This window comes from Mesoplodon densirostris, chromosome 4 (assembly GCF_025265405.1).
Source record: "Mesoplodon densirostris isolate mMesDen1 chromosome 4, mMesDen1 primary haplotype, whole genome shotgun sequence".
NCBI lineage: Eukaryota > Metazoa > Chordata > Mammalia > Artiodactyla > Ziphiidae > Mesoplodon > Mesoplodon densirostris.
The window spans coordinates 42,238,247-42,256,080 of NC_082664.1; the positions used below are offsets into that span (position 1 = coordinate 42,238,247).

General features: G+C 38.1%; 1 protein-coding gene across 2 annotated transcripts in view; it reads right to left on the reverse strand.

Moving 5' to 3' along the window:
- The window catches only part of MNAT1 (MNAT1 component of CDK activating kinase), a 217,366-nt gene that overhangs the window by 163,052 nt on the left and 36,480 nt on the right, over nt 1-17,834 (reverse strand). For both annotated transcript variants that reach the window (XM_060096098.1, XM_060096097.1), the window contains exons 2-3: nt 5,045-5,197; nt 2,686-2,759 (exon numbers count right to left, since the gene is read on the reverse strand). In XM_060096098.1, coding sequence (XP_059952081.1) covers nt 2,686-2,759; nt 5,045-5,197 — 227 coding nt within the window. The remainder of the gene's footprint in view (nt 1-2,685; nt 2,760-5,044; nt 5,198-17,834) is intronic.

The following is a 17,834-nucleotide window of genomic DNA, read 5'->3' on the forward strand; positions in this document are numbered from 1 at the left end:
ATCATATATCCTCAGCAAGTAAATAGTTCACTTAGAACAATTACTATTTGTTGAATTGAGCTAAAGTTCAGAAAATAAACTATAAGTCCATGAAGCGAGGTCCCAAACTTCATCAATATTTTCAAATGCAGCAGAACTGCTCTTTGTCCAACATGATCAGGATCAGTAGTTGATTACTTAGAAAAGTCTGTTAAAGAAGGGAAACATACACACACTCTCCTTAAACACTTTAACTTAAAGCATATGCAGTAAGTGTATAGTCATTCTCTAATGTAATAACACACACTCAAGGTACAGTATTTTTTTTGTTTGTTTTGTTTTGTTTTGTTTTGTTTTGTTTTTGCGGTATGTGGGCCTCTCATTGTTGTGGCCTCTCCCGCTGCGAAGCACAGGCTCCGGACGCGCAGGCCCAGCAGCCATGGCTCACGGGCCCAGCCGCTCCGCGGCATGTGGGATCTTCCCAGACTGGGGCACGAACCCGTGTCCCCTGCATCGGCAGGCGGACTCTCAACCACTGCACCACCAGGGAAGCCCCAAGGTACAGTTTTTAATGGGAATTGTGCTTCCTTCTTGTAAAAACCATACCTGTCATTTATACTGCTCAGTTTCCATCTTTTTAAAATGGACCAAGGACCTGAGAACTAGAATCCTTCTAGAGGTTTGTAATTTTTTTCCCAATCTTATAAACTACTTAATTAAATTAATTACAATAACAAGTACAACTGGCATAAGAAGGTTTGGTTACCAGTACAACCAACTCAATATATAACTGAACTGGTGAGAGAAATATAGAGGTATAGAAATCTTCTAATGGACAAGATTCATCATGCATTCATTACGCTTTGATCATCAGTCAGTACATGTTACAGAAGGACTGGGAAATATCAGTTACTCCAATGAGTCAATTAAGCGGAGTTTTGTTAAGAGAGCATCAACATGATGCAACTAAAGATAGTCTTTTGTGAATATATCAATACATAATAGCAGAATCAGTTTCAGATTAAATGCTCTGAGCCAGCTTCCTTATCTGGTAAAGAAAAAATGGCATATTGTAAGCCCTAATATCTGGACTTGCTCTTACCTGTCAATCCTAGCTCCCACTTCTGGACATGATTTTACCTATGGGCCCTCAGGTTGTTCATATCTTCAAACTTCATAGCAAAAAACATGTATTTCTTAAAATCATGGCTCAACTAAAACCTTGTTCCAGAATCAAGATCCCATCTTCCCCACCTTCTTGGTCCATCAGTTTCTTTTAATTATCCTACCTGCCTGCTTGGACTTGTGACCATGTATTCAACTTGCTCTGTGACATCTATAATCTCCTTTTCCTTTATTGCCTGACCAGACTTCTGAATAACAACACGGCCTTCAGAATAAATGTAAGCTGACTGTCTTCCGGCTTGGTGTCCAACTGCCTGTCCTAAACCAAATATCTAAGTATAGTCAGATTTCTACATACCTGCACACTTGCCCATTCTTGCAGATTTGTTTTCAGTTTATCTTCTCAGTCTATATCCTAACTTTTCTACTTTGTCTTAGCACTCCCAATTCTACCATCTTTTCAGCTAAAGTTCATAGCCATTCATGGTTGCTAAGACTACATACAAAGTACAATGAATACAATTAGAATAAAAAAGCAATAGCTCCAAGGCACTAAAAGATCCCAGAAAAAGCCTAAATTATGTCTGTACATGCTACTTGCTATGATATAATAAATGAACTTGGATATTTTAGAAAAGTTTCAATAACAGGTGAAACAAAAGATTTTCTGGGTTTTTCTTAGTTAATAAAGAAATTAAAGGAACTAGAATACTTCATTCCTCAGGAATTTGAATTTTCTAAATATTTACCATATATAAATATTTTAAAGAATGATAAATTTTATTATAATCATATTTTAAATATGAAATAATGTGAGTATAGCTTGGCTATCAGGTTTGAGAGAAGAATAAAAAGATAACTTTAATTCTCTTAGTCTTGTTCTAATTTTCATAGTCTCTAATTTTTGTATTATTTCCAAACCTATGGTAATATTATGGCAAGTTTTTAAAAAACAACATTAATTATTTTAATTGATGTATAACAAATTCAGACTTTTTAACATCTGTGAAATCTTATTTAAAAAACAGAAACAATACTTTCTTTTGATGAAAGTTTCTTTTTGACTAATCACAATAGAAAGAATAAGCACGGGGCTTCCCTGGTGGCGCAGTGGTTGAGAGTCTGCCTGCCGATGCACAGGACACGGGTTCGTGCCCCGGTCCGGGAAGATCCCACATGCCGTGGAGTGGCTGGGCCCATGAACCATGGCCGCTGAGCCTGTGCGTCCGGAGACTGTGCTCCGCAACGGGAGAGGCCACAACAGTGAGAGGCCCGTGTAACGCAAAAAAAAAAAAAAGAATAAGCATGAAGATTACTCTAACTTCAGATTCTAGAATAACAATGAATAATAGAATGTCACTTCAACAGTCAACTGTTTCAAAGTATTTTCAAATTACTGCATGCACAGAAGCATAAATGATGGTAAACAACATATGGCTTTAGTCACCATGGATACAGTTCATGGAAACCCTATTTCTTAAAAAACTGAATATTTTTTTCTTTCTAAAAGAAAGAATCTTCTTTCTAAAAGATAAAAGCACACAGGTTAGCACACCAAAAGTACAAGCATTAAGAACATACCAATTTCTTCCACTTCTTCCAGGAAATCATTATATTCTCTTAGACTAGGAAAGTCTTCTTCCCTTTTATTGTATCTTTAAGAGAAGAAAAAAATGAACATATTCCATATCATTTGCTTTCAGTATTAACTAACTGGTTTGTTTGATCTTACTAATTCATACATGATACATAAAAAAGGACTGTTTATGGCGTAAAACCGTTTTCTTGACACCAGGTTTGTAACTACAGCAAGAATGTTGTTCTTAAATTCTTATGACTACAGAGGAGTAGAATCAGGAGAGAATGGTACAACATGTAAAATCCTAAGACTTAAGGGAATAATAAAGAAATTAGGACACTGAAGAAATGGGAAATGAGCTTAAACAAGGTCTATCATTGGAATTATGATATTGCTTACTTCTAATAAATAGAGTCACTAATTTCCAGAAAGTTAAAATTAATTAAAAAGACACCTTCCTGGGACTTCCCTTGTGGCACAGTGGTTAAGAATCCACCTGCCAATTCAGGGGACATGGGTTCAATCCCTGCTCCAGGAAGATCCCACATGCCACAGAGCAACTGAGCCCATGTACCACAACTATTGAGCCCACGAGCCCATGCTCTGCAACAAGGGAAGCCACTGCAATGAGAAGCCCGTGCACCACAAAGAAGAGTAATCCCCACTCGCCGCAACTAGAGAAAGCCCGAGTGCAGCAACAAAGACCCAACACAGCCAAAAATAAATAAATAAATAAATAAATAAATTTAAAAAAATGTTTCTCTAAAAAATAAAAATAAAAAATAAATAAATAAAAAGACACCTGCCTGTTTTTCATGACAGTTACAGTCTAAAGGATGCTAGATCAAGAAAATCTATAAATATCGTAAGTGTGCCTGTGAAGAATTAGGAAACGAGAGGGCTTAATGAAAAAGATAAGAATCTAAGAGAGACTATCTCCCATAAACAATCCAAAAACTAAAAGAGTAGCTTGGGGTATTGATAAAGTAACACTTTATCTAGTAAAGTACCTAGAAAGATGCCACTAAAACATTGGTGACCAAGGTTGAAATGTAGACCACCTAGATAGATAGATATTAATTCTTTAAACCTAAAAAACAATAAAACTAACATACCATTGTAAAGCAATTATACTCCAATAAAGATGTTGAAAAAAAAAAAGAACAAAAAATAAATAAATAAAAAACAATAAAGTGGCTTATAACAAAAGTACAGATAAAATGAAATCCAAAACTATTAACAAAGAGTAAAAAACTAAATCATAAGTGAAAAAGAATATTAGAAATATTTATGTACTCACATACACACAGAGAGATCTATCAAAATAAATTGTAGCTAATGCTGATTTTTCTCTAATAGCTTTCAATCTCAACTTAAATGTTACCTCCTCAGGCCTTACCTTACATCACTGACTCACAACAACATTCAGTCCCTAACTTCATAGCATTTTTCTCAATGTATAATCACATATTTGTTTTGTTTGCCTGTTTTACTGTCTATGTCTATGCTATCCAAGCCACTGTACTGTAAGCCTTTCGAGGGCCTAATATGTATAACACTGTTCGAACAGAGTAGGTACTCAGTATATATTTAGTAATTAAATTTAAGAATAAATAAAGCAAATAAATTGTGAAGCCATCAATTTGGAGGATTTACGCTTCTCTGGGAGTTCCCCGATGGCCTAGTAGTTAGGATTCTGGGCTTTCACTGCTGTGGTCTGGGTTCCATCCCTGGTAGGGAACTGAGATCCTGCAAGCCGCATGGAGTGGCCAAAAATTTTTTTTTAATTTTTTAATAAAAAAGATTTACACTTCTCTAACAAAGATTAGATAATTAGGGACTTCCCTGGTGGTCCAGTGGTAAAGAATCCACCTTCCAATGCAGGGGACGGCAGATCCCACATGCGGTGGGACAACTAAGCCCGCACGCCACAACTACGCCCACACGCCACAACTACTGAGCTCGCACACCTCATCTAGAGAGAGCCTGCGTTCCGCAAACTACAGAGCCAACGCGCTCAGGAGCCTGCATGCCACAACTGAAGAAGAGAAAACCCAGATGCCACAACTAGAGAGAAGCCCACACGCCACAACGAAGAGCCTGCGGGACGCAACAAAAGATCCCACATGCCCCAACTAAGACCTGACGCAGACAAATTAAAAAAAGGATCAGATAATTAATATTACTGAGCTCTCTAAGACCTTAATAAATTTTTTAACATTGAACAATTTACATAGATGAATTTATACTTATTCACTTGCCAAACTGCCCACATTTCTACAAGTAAATAATTATATCAGTTACAGAAATAATTGTTAAAGTCCTCTTTGTGAAGTGAATCATTCAAACATTAACACTTACATCTTTAGCACTTTTTTCCGAATCTCAACTTCCTTGTCAACAGTAGGATCTTCAAAGAGTTGTACCCTGAAGTTGCTCTTTCTAAGTGGAGTGCCACACTCAGGACAGTTTCCAGCTCCTCTCACAAAGAGTAAATCCACGCAACTTTCACACCTGTAAGGAGAAAAAATATAACTTTTAAGCTAGTATTCAAATCGGCAACAACTCTGTATATAGTTTGCCTTTGTTTTGGTGTTCCTTTGTTTGGGGGGGTGCTGCAGGGGGCCAGGAAAATTAATCATTGCTACTTAAACTCTTATTAAAAACCTTTGGGAAAAAAGTTCATTTTCATTTGGAGCCTACTTCAGACATAGGTGTCCCAAGGGTTACCAGTTTAGTTTTACAAATTAAACAAATATACAAGTTTTTAAAAATTGATTTGGGACCTGGGAGGACTCAGATAGCAGGACAGGGGGAAGTCAAAGAGGCACGTAAAAGAGCAGTCTAGGGTCAACTCCACTCTCAGTCCAGTATCACCCTTAGACCTGGCAGGGGACTGCACTTTAGAGAACCCTGCATATCATAATCACTAAAACAAAAACTTTTTTTCCCCTTTCAGCCTTTGTAAGGAAGTTTTTTAAAGTTCTGTTAGCAATTGAGTAAGTGGCAGTTACTCAAAAGGGAGAGGTGCTAGCTGAAGGAGGCCCCCAGGCCAGAGGATAAAGAACTGAGAGTGACCTAGTATATGTGGAGAAGAGAAAATCACCACAGCTTCTGCCCTGAGAAATCCTAGAAAGAGTGGCTACTTATAAAATTTTTAATCAGTTAAACCTGGCTGTCCTAAATTCACCAAAGTGATTGCCCAGGCAAGCCAAGTTTCCCAAATACCTCCATCCCTTCTTTCCTCCCTTCTTGGGTAGTACAATTTGGGGAAGAACTTAGAACTTCCTGGAAGTCTTGAGATGGAAAAGAAAGGAGCTGGCAAGGTTAATGAGATTCCTGCGAATTAAGATTCCTGCGAATTGACAGTATCAGTTCATATACTGTTTTAGATGGGTCCAGGCACCACCCAATCATCCCTGCCCCGCCCTGCCCTAGCAGATCCATGCTAGTAATCGGACTAGCAAGTGGAAAGGCTGACCAGAAGAAAGTAGCTGCTTTAGCCCGTGGGTCTTAAAGATTCAAGTTCCTGGGAACTCAGGATGCAGCGTTGGAACTAAGGCTGCACTAAAGATGTAGCTTGATTCATACTTTCAAACATTTAAACATTTTGGTATGTAGTCCTCCAGCTGTAATATTGCCCAACTCCATATGTTAGGGCCATACCAACCCTAATCACTCCTTTCTTAGCACTATTTGAAATTATTTATTTCTTTATGTGTTGATTTTCTGTAACCTCCACTAGAATGGAGGGCCGGAATTTGGACTATTATTATTCTAAACACATCACATCACAAAAAAAAAAAAAAAAAAAAAGGACAAATTCTAATAAATAAGGGAAAAGTTGATTTCTTCCAAATACGTAGTTGACTTATGGAATAAGCTAAATGAGAAGAATGATACAGATAAATAAGAATATTTAAGGTTAGTTATCAGTAAAATACTAACATTGACCTTTGCATATTTCTATCTTAAAGTAGAGGGGAAAAAAATCCATCAAAAAATAGAGGCAAAAAATCCCTAAGAGGGAGAACAGAGATCATAGTTGACATTATTCAAGATCAACAAAACCCCAGAAAATTCACTTGGGATTGGGAAGATTGGGAATGGTACATTTTGCCTAATCTTTGTGGTTGGAGGAAATTAAATCCAACTAGAGAAGTTGAAAATGAGCACACTTTAGAACTACACTGACTAAAGACAGTTATAGGCAAGGAGCCATCTGAAATACTCAAAACCATCGAGCCATTATATAGAATATTCTATATTTCAAGGTCTTGGAGAGTAGACTCAGTCAATAATTCAGTTAACAAGGTAATACACTTTAATATTTCTAAAAGTTATATTGTAATCTCAGACATATAATTTGTTACCACCGTCAGTTCTGCATCTCCACTTTTCAAAAATCTACCTTAAATCATAAGGATTTCAACAGTATTAAGGTTTTCTTTTAATAATTTATTTTCCCATACTTTTCCCTTTCTGATTTTAATTGCTAAAAGAACAAATAATTCTTTTTTTAAAGCTCAAATGTAGAAGTATATAGAGAAAAAACTCAAAGTTCTACTTCATTCTGTTCTACATCTCACTTCCCACATGTAACACACAACTGTTAAGTTCCATGTTTACAGGGCCAGATCTTTTTCTACATACTTACAATATACGTATTTACAGATTATATACATGAAAACTAGTCATATAAAAAAAGAACAGAAGAAAAAGTTCCTTATTGCTAGTTCACTTCATCTGGCAGCAGAGCAACCAAAAGAGCAGTATGTGGGCAATCTTTTGCCTCCAAGAGTGCTAGGAACTTTTTCAAACAAAATCTTATATTCTGCAGAACATAGGAAAATTTGCTGAAAAAGCCCAAATCCTCAGTTATTACCCATTCCCAAAGATATTTTTATGGTTTTCTTTTGTTTTTAAAAACCAGAATGGTTCCTGCCCTCTTTTCTCTCTGAATGACTTATTTTTAGATTTTATTTTCTTCTCTCAAGAATATTTAACTGCTTATATTCCTCTGTCAAGATTTTTAATCAGCTTGTTTCTTCTTTTTCCAGGGGTAACAAGTCAATTAAAAATCTTGACAAAGACTAGATACAAAAAAACCTACAGCTAACCTCATACTTAATGGTGAGAAACTGGAAGTTTTCCAACTAAAATCAGGTACAAAGCAAGACTGTCTCCTACTCTCACTCTCTCCTACTGTCACTACTCCTTTTCAACATGATACTGGAAGTCTTTGCTAATGCAGTAAGACAAGAAAAGGAAATAAAAGATATACAGATTGGAAAGGAAGACACAGAGCTCTCTTTGTTTACAGATGACATGACTGTCTTTGTTAAACATCCAAAAGAATCAACCAAAAAACTTCGAGAACTAATAAGTGATTATAGCAAAGTTGCAGGATACAATATACAAAAAGTCTACTGCTTTCCTATGTACCAACAATGAACAAGTGTAATTTGAAATTAAAAACACAATACCATTTATGTTAGCTCCCCAAAATTTGAACGTTTAAGTATAAATCTAACAAAATATGTACAAGATATTGTACAAAATATGTACAAATGAGAAAAACTACAAAACTCCTATGAACAAAATCAGAAAAGAATTAAATAAATGGAGAGATATTCCATATTCATGGACAGAAAGAGTTCATGGAAAGGAAGACTCAATATTTTGAGTTGTCAATTTTTACCATCTTGATCTATAGATTCAATGCAATTCCAATCAAATTGCCAGGAAGTTACTGTATGGACATCAACGAACTGATTCTAAAGTTTATATAAAAAGGCAAAAGACCAGAATAGGTACCATAATGTCGAAGGAGAAAAACAAAGTTGGAAAACTGATGCTACCTGACTTCAAGATTTACTACACAGCTTCCCTGGTGGCGCAGTGGTTGAGAGTCCACCTGCCGATGCAGGGGACACAGGTTCGAGCCTTGGTCCAGGAAGATCCCACATGCCGCGGAGCAACTAGGCCCACGGGCCACAACTACCGAAGCCCACGTCCCTAGAGCCCCATGCTCTGCAACAAGAGAAGCAAACGCAATGAGAGGCCTGTGCACTGCCTGAAGAGTAGCCCCCGCTCGCCGCAACTAGAGAAAACCCGTGCACAGCAACGAAGACCCAACACAGCCAAAAATAAATAAAATAAATAAATTAAAACAAAAAAAACCTGTATGACTTTGGGTATGGCGATGACTTTATAGATACAACACCAAAGGCATGATCCAAGAAAGATATCACTGATAAGCTGGATTTTTTTTTCAATTAAAAATTTTGGCTCTGCTAAAGATGACGCCAAGAGAAAAAAAACACCTGATAAAGGACTGTTATCTAAAATATACGGGGGAGAAAACCTCTTAAAAAATGGGCCGGGCTTCCCTGGTGGCTCAGTGGTTGGGGGTCCGCCTGCCGATGCAGGGGATGTGGGTTCGTGCCCCGGTCTGGGAGGATCCCACATGCCACGGAGCGGCTGGGCCCGTGAGCCATGGCCACTGAGCCTGCGAGTCCAGAGCCTGTGCTCTGCAACAGGAGAGGCCACAACAGTGAGAGGCCCGCGTACCACAAAATAAAAAATAAATAAATTAAATAAATTTAAAAAAAAAATGGGCCAAAGACCTTAACAGACAACTCACCAAAGAAGACACAGGTACACCTCATTTTACTGAGCTCTGCTTTATTTCACTTTGCAGATATTGTGGTTTTTACTAACTGAAGGTTTGTGGCAACTGCATTGTCAGATGATAGTTAACATTTTCTAGTAATAGAGTATTTTTTTAATTAAGGTATGTACTTTTTCTTAGACATAATGCTATTGCACACTTAACAGACTACAGTGCAGTGTAAACATAACTTTTATATGCACACTGGGAAACCAAAAAATTATTGACTCATTTTATTGCAATATTCACTTTATTGCAGTGGTCTGGCACTGAACCCACAATATCTCCAAGGTATGCCTGTATACAGATAGCAAATAAACACATGAAAAGATGTTCCACATAACATGGCATCAGGGAAATGCAAGTTAAAACAATGAGGTATACACTACACTCCTATTAAAATGGCCAAAATGCAATATACTGACAACACCAAATGCTTACAAAGATGTGGAGCAACAGGAACTCTCAGACATTGCTGGGGGGAATGCAAAATGGTACAGTCACTTTGGAAGACAGTTTGATGGTTCTTTATGAAACACAGCATGCTCTTACCATACAATCCAGCAATTATGCTCCTTGGTATTTAACCAAAGAAGTTGAAAACTACATCCACACAAATACCTGCACAGATGTTTATAGAATCTTTGTTCATAATTGCCAAAACTTGGACACAACCAAGATGTCCTTCAATAGATAAACGGATACATAAACTGTGGTATATCCAGACAACAGAATATTATTCAGCACTAAAAACAAATGAACTATGAAGCCATGAAAAGACATGAAAGAAGCTTAAATGCATATTACTAAGTGAAAGAAAACAATCTGAAAAGTCTACATAGTATAAGATTCCAACTATATGATCTTAGAAAAGGCAAAATTACGGAGACAATATACCTGATCTTAGCCGAAAGGCTGAGAAGGGATTACGGAGACGATAAAAAGATCAGGGGTTGTGGTGGACAGAGGGAGGAATAGGCAGAGCACAGAGGAATTTTAGAGCAGTGAAAGTACTCTGTCTGATATTATAATGATGGATATGTCATTATACTTCTGTCCAAACCCATAGAATGTACAACACCAAGAGTGAATCCTAAAGTAAACTATGGACTTTGGGTGATAATGATGTGTCAATATAGGTTCATCCTTGGTATTAAGAAAAAAACAAAAAAAAGGACAATTCTGGTGAACGATGTTGATAATGGGTAAACGAGAAATCTCTGTACCTTCCTCTCAATTTTGTTGTAAATCTAAACCTGCTCAAAAAAATTAAGTCTATAAAAAATAATAATGTTGTCATTTTTTGTTTTTAAAAGCAAAGTACATCAATGTTTGCTTAATGTTTATTAACATTTTCAATTCGTCATTTTAAATATCCAATAAACACTAAGGAAAATCAATTAATAAAATAATAGACAAGCTTGAGACTTGTTCCCCAGATTGTTTTAAAAGCTAAGTGTTCAAGTGCCTTACCCATAAAAGCAATAATAATCCCTAAATTAACTCTCTTCCAGAAATGTTACTCAAATGAGAGGACATATGTGAAACCACTGTGAAAAACTACCTACATGTCCTAAGATCATGCCATGGAAGTTTTTATTCTAGAATGCATTTCCTTAAATGATAAATCCTGCATTTACCACGTAAAAGGTAGTTTTCTTACCAAAGACAACTCTTTAACTCTAGAATACACTTTTTTAAAATTAATTTTTATTGGAGTATAGTTGCTTTACAATGTTGTGTTAGCTTCTGCTGTACAGCAAAGTGAATCAGCTATACATATACATATATCCCCTCTTTTTTGGATTTCCTTCCCATTTAGGTCACCACAGAGCACTGAGTAGAGTTCCCTGTGCTATACAGTAGGTTCTCATTAGTCATCTATTTTATACATAGTAGTGTATATATATCAATCCCAATCTCCCAATTCATCCCATCCTCCTTCCCCCCTCCCCCGTATCCATAGATCCATTCTCTATAGAATACACTTCTTTAAAAAGATAAAGCTACCACTGACCACATAAAAATTACTTACTGAAGTGATTTACTAAAGATATGATGATATAATTAAACCTCACATTGGTAATCATAAGACCTAGGTTGCCATCCCAGCTTTGTCTCTTACAATATGAGGAACTATGAGGAAGTCAAATTCTAATTTATATCTAAGGTTTCTTCCCACTTGGATAATTCTAGATACCTTGGGGTGTTACACAAGTTGTTAATTTTTTTTCCAAATAAGAATATATTTTCTCTCAATATAACTGATGTTTATCAGTTTAAATTTTCCATATCACCTATACTTACAAACTTTATATATGGTACAGACTTACCCTTAATGCTTTAATTCAATCAAGAATATTATAACCACAGGAATTCTCCAGTGTTCCAGTGGTTAGGACTCAGCGCTTTCACTGCCAAGGGCCCAGGTTCAATTCCTGGTTGAGGAGCTAAGATCCTACAAGCCATGTGGCATGACCAAAGAAAAAAAAAAGAATATTATAGCCTATGATATTATATTTACGGATGTGATATAGAAGGCTCTATGACAGATGGGATTAGCAACACAAAGTATAAGAAGACACAGACCCCCAGGATCTCTTCAAAAGTTTCTATAATATGGTAATTTTGCCCAGAAAAAATATACCATTTTCAGCATTTGAAAAAATTGGTACAATACTTTTAGAAGCACATATGGTTAAACATATATACATACAAGCACATACATGTATGCACAAAAATATATACAGGTATGCAGAGGAAGAGAGGGTCCTTTAGAAGAAAAAAGACATTTTGCTAACAACTTTGTTTCTCAATCTTACTATGCTGATAATATATTCTTTTGAATTTGTACCAACATAATGCTATTTTAACAAATTATGAGTATGATACTACTTTGAATGCATACAACTGTTCTTCTAAAAAGCTTAAAAATCTATACAAAGACCATGATTAAAAAATAAAGGCTGAGTTAGATATTATTTTCCCCTTTCCACAGGGAGTAAAACAAAATGACCTGTCAAAGGTCATAGTTTAAGTACAGGCTAGAAATCTATGTCGCCTAATTTCTGGGCATTTCTGGGCATCTTTCTACCAATTGAATGTTCCAGATGTGGCCAAACCCAACAGATTCAGATCCAGGAAATCTCACAGCATTATCCGTGATGCTAGAGTATCCAAACCATCATATAACTACTTAGTATGAGAAGGTTTAGATCCATTTGGCAGTGAATTATAAGGTTTATGTTACCCTATGGCAAGATGAAGGGTCCATAAAACAAAAGGACAAGGTTGTGTCTGCTAAGTGTCAAAACAGCAGTAGATTCACTCCTTGAGCAGCTGAGAGGGACTAGAGCACCATTAAGGGCACAAATTCTGGAGGCTTTTGCCTCCTTCTCTTCAGTCATTTGTTAGGCCAGCAACCCTAGACAAATTATTAACCATCACTGTGCCTCAACTTCCTTGTGAAAAAGAAAAATAGTATCTTCCAGGGGTTGAGGTGTAGGGAGGTAGAGATCTGCCTCACAGAGTTGATGAGATTTGTATCAGCTAATTTCAGTTAAAATGTTTAGAAATACACCAGGCATATAGTATGCTCTCAATAAACATTAGCTATTACAACTAGTACTTAATGCAAAGAAGAACTAATAAGGACCAGAGTTCAAAGGAGGCAGTGTCAAGGATCAGCTGGAGAAGGACTCAGAAAACAGGCTGAACAGCGTTGGGCCTTGAAGAATTTGATGGCTTTGAAGTACAAAAGAAGGATGACATTCCAGGCAGAAATCACAGCAAGAACAATGGTGTAAATACTCACAATTTATACATGGAACAATAAACAGAACACTGCGGGGAAAAAAAATTAATGTAAGGATGTAAAGCAGTCCTTCTCACCCTTTCCCATCAAAGTACTCTTAAATGGCAGAGAAAAATGTACCACCTGGAAGACTGGGGACATAGTCTCAAATGGTCTCCCCATAAGGTCAACATTTCTTCAAATTATGATGTTTTATCTTAAAAATTCATAAAAACTCAATTTGACTCCACAATACAATCCTATTTATTGTCATTGAAAGATGTCCTCATATAATTCCCAGTTATTCAATTACTCAAAAATTTTTTCATATTCTGTAGGTAAAACTGACATTCCAAAAAGATACCTATATATTTATGTACCACCAACATACCAAGCACACTGCAAGGACCAAATATACTTCAGTTAAAGAAACATAGAGGGGAATTCCCTGGTGGTCAGTGGTTAGGACTCCAAGCTTTCACTGCCAAGGGACCGGGTGCAATCCCTGGTCAGGGAAATAAGATCCCACAAGCCACACAGCACACCCTCCCCCTCCCACAAAAAGCAGCATAGAGGATAACAAAAATAATAATAATACATCCATCCATGGGAATCTTACAAAGGAAAGACGTAGCAAATTAATGTGGAAAGGAATGACTACTCAATAACTGGTTAGGACACCACTGGCTTTCTAGATGAAGGGGGAAAAAAACGAGATCCTTATTTCTCACACTATCAACAAAAAGAAATTCCATATGAATAAATGATCTAAACATAAAAGAAAAAAACTTTAAACTGAAGAGATTATAGGAGAAATTATGACATCAGGGCAGGGATTTCTTAAAAGTGACTAAAACACTTTAAACCATGTAAAGAAGGTTGATAAATTTCATTTTATCAAAATTAAAAGCTTTTATGGGAGGCTGGGGGACACAATACGGCTTACACACTCACTACAGACTAGGAAATTACTTTTTCATCATACATGAAAAATAATATTCAGACTATATAAAAAGGTTCTACAGGGCCTCCCTGGTGGCGCAAGTGGTTGAGAGTCCGCCTGCCGATGCAGGGGATACGGGTTCGTGCCCCGGTCTGGGAGGATCCCATATGCCGCGGAGCGGCTGGGCCCGTGAGCCATGGCCGCTGAGCCTGCGCGTCCGGAGCCTGCGCGTCCGGAGCCTGCGCGTCCGGAGCCTGTGCTCCGCAACGGGGGAGGCCACAACAGTGAGAGGCCCGCATACCGCGAAAAAAAAAAAAAAAAAAAAAAAAGGTTCTACAAATCAGTAACACAGTGCTATAGAAAAATGAGTGGATTATGTGAACAAGCAAATTGCACCATGCAAATTCACTTGCTTCTTAGAGTTAAGTTCACCCTAGATGGGAACAGCTTCTTAAGGATTCTACTTATTTAGTTTCCATGGGAAACCTTCAAGAGAAAGGGACAAACTACAGCCCCAATACTGCCATTGATTTCCTGGCCATAACTGATCCTCATCATCCTGCTCTAGTTTCCCCTCACCCTCTACTAGCATTTCTGCTGGTCTAGGCAGCTTGCCTGCTTACCATTCTCTTTTTAAGTTGTGGCTACTGTACTTACATATTTACTACAGTAGGCTTGGGAGCACCAAGAGATATCCTAGTGGATCCCTTAAGTGCCATATTCTTCCCTGACCTCATTGGGATGGTGATCAGAGTCAATTACTCTTGCCAAGATGATGACTCCTTTTTTCCTTTCTTCTTTTGGCACAAGGAACCCAAAGTTACCAGACAGCAGGCGTGGCCTAAAGTTTAATGGAGTTCTTACCCTGTCCCCCGTGGGGCACTTTCAGCTCCAGAAACAAGGATCTCTAAGTCCACAGAGCCTAAAGTTACATGGATGGAAAGCACAAATTCCCCAAGTAATGACTGGGTGTAACATTGAGTGAACCCACTCCCACTTCCATCTCTTCATTCTAGGACTGATGTATTTTACCTGTTAGGGATGCCCAAAATAATGGTCATATCCATATGAATATTTAGGGTACAGAAAGCACCCTGGAGGATTGGTGTCCACCCTTTTAGAGTATCACCTCCAATCCAGCACCTTAGTTGCATTTATGAGCTCATTAAAACTGCTCTACCAATCCAGACGAGTAAGAGTGGAGCAGTTAGTGTCAGGACCAGTGAATTCATGAACTTAGGCTCACAGTCACATATCTTTTCCTACAGAGTGAGACTCTTGGTAAGAGAAAATGTTGCTCAAGATACCATATTGGTAAAATAAACACTGTGTTAAGTCTTCAGACAGTAGTGCTGGCCACAGCCCTATGAGCAGGAAAAGCACACCTGTACTCAGAATGTATGTTAACCCCAGACTAGATGAACTGCTTTCCCTCCCAGGATGGGGGAAGGTACAGTTTTAGAGGTTGGTGCTTGATCTTCCCCACTATGATAGCCTTTACCCCACTGGTCACAGAACCTATCTGAGAGTTCTGGCAAACACCATGTATGCCCATTCCCATTATACATTTGGGAACCAAGGAAATGACTACCAGGTGAGAACACAGACCCACTGTGAGCTAAATCTGAGCCAAAATGCTATTTATTATTAGGTGATAATAATAAATCTGATTCTCATACACCCTCATTCTAATAAGAGGAATGTAGTATCACTTTGGGTCCCCAGATTTCAACAGTCAATTCACACCATGGTCAATAATCCCTCACAGGTTTGCAGCCAAAACTGAATCACTGAAGGTGTCTGGGCAGAACAAGCATGAAGCATTAACTGGGCTGAACAGTGACTCAGGATCTTACATAAAGAATCAAAACAAACCCAATATCACCAGGTTAGGCCCAGCAAAGATCCTGAGGCCTGCCCAGTATTCCTTGGGCTGTTGCCAATAGAATGAATTCTCAGACTTCTCTGGTCTTGTCCGGAACCCAGACCATTAAATTCAGCAGACTAGGCACAACCATCTAACCATTTGCATGGATGTTACACTTATTAAGTCTACTTTGTTTCTCATCCTAATCTTTCCACTAGAATATATTTCTATAAATAACTGAGCTGAATAGTGACTCAGGATCTTATAACAAATCAAAACAAACCACTGAAGGTGTCTGGGCAGAACAAGCATGAAGCAGTAACATTCAACTCAGCAGTCCCTAACCTTTTTGGCACCAGGGACCAGTTTAGTGGAAGAAAATTTTTCCACAGACGGGGGGTGGGGGGCAGGCGGGATAGTTCAGGCAGTAATGCGAGCGATGGGGAGCAGCAGATGAAGCTTCACTGGCTCCCCAGCCGCTCATCTCCTGCTGTGTGGCCCAGTTCCTAACAGGCCTCGGACTGGTACTAGTCCATGGCCCAGGGGTTGGGGACCCCTGATTTAACTGATATCAAGACCGACTGACTCCACACCAAAAGTACATGCTAAATGACATCCACTTTTTGCCACCTCCACTGCTACAAGCCACTGTCATGTATTGTCTGAAGAACTACTACAGCTTGCCAACTGTTCTCCTTGCTTCCACTATTGCCCCCAACGCACACCCATCACCTTCTCCCAAAGTTATTCTCTATAATCTCTTTAAATTAGAAATTAGCTCATTTCACCCCCTTGTTCATGACCCAATAGTGTTTCATGTTAAAGAGCGTAAAATAAAAATGTGTTACCAGAGCCTTGAAGACCCTACATGGTCTGACCCCAACCTAATTCCCCAGCTTCATGCCCTACCAATTTACCCCTGTCTTCTTTCGGTCCTTCCAACATGCAAAATCATTCAAGTTTCAGGGCCGGAAACTCTCTTCTCCCCAATTTTCCTATGGCTGACTCTTCTCAGCATTCAAGACTCATACCAAATGTCATTTGTTCACAAAGACTCTTACTGAAAAACTGTCCCTCTTATCCAAGGCTAAGTCCTTCATTTGTGCCATAATATAACCAAAATTCTTATTAGAAATTGACCTCTCCATCTTTTAAAAGATCTTATCCATCAGATAATGTCTCTTCTTTAGAGATACCTTCTTACCACATCTGTAAGATGTCTAAAAGTTGAAGTACCCAGAGTTACATCCTGAGCACTCTTCTCCCTCCATAGATGATCACATCTAGTACAATGGCTTTAACTGTGACTCTCGGAACTAGATTTCAGGTGTTCTCCTATGAATCACCCACTTCAATGATACAGACAACAGATTACAGCAGTTTTGCTACAATTCCTGCTCTCTCCTGACTTCCTGAAATGCAGCATTTGCCCTTCCCTTACTGCTCCAGTCCTTTTAACAGGTTTGTAAGTCTGTAAATTGCCCATATTAATTTCCTAATGGCTTAAAATAACTAGGGTGGGTTTTTTTTCCTGACTAAACTCCAACTGACATACATCCTACTCTTTGTAGCCCACTTATCAAAATCAATAATTTTACATTTGTTAATTGTGTTTAATATCTGTCTCTCCTACTAGATTGTTCAACAAGAAGAGGGATCACATTTGTTATGCTCATTACCGTATCCCAAGCCCTGTGTTTCAGGACAAATACCAGTTGAATGAATGTAACACCTTGGTACAATAAAGTTCCACTCACTACATCAAACGTACCAGCTCCAACTCTCAAAGTTCCTCTACTGTCTAACACAATTTAATCTCATTAAAAACAATACCTCTTGAACTTTGCCTTTGTCTCTTCATCCGCTTATTCAGCC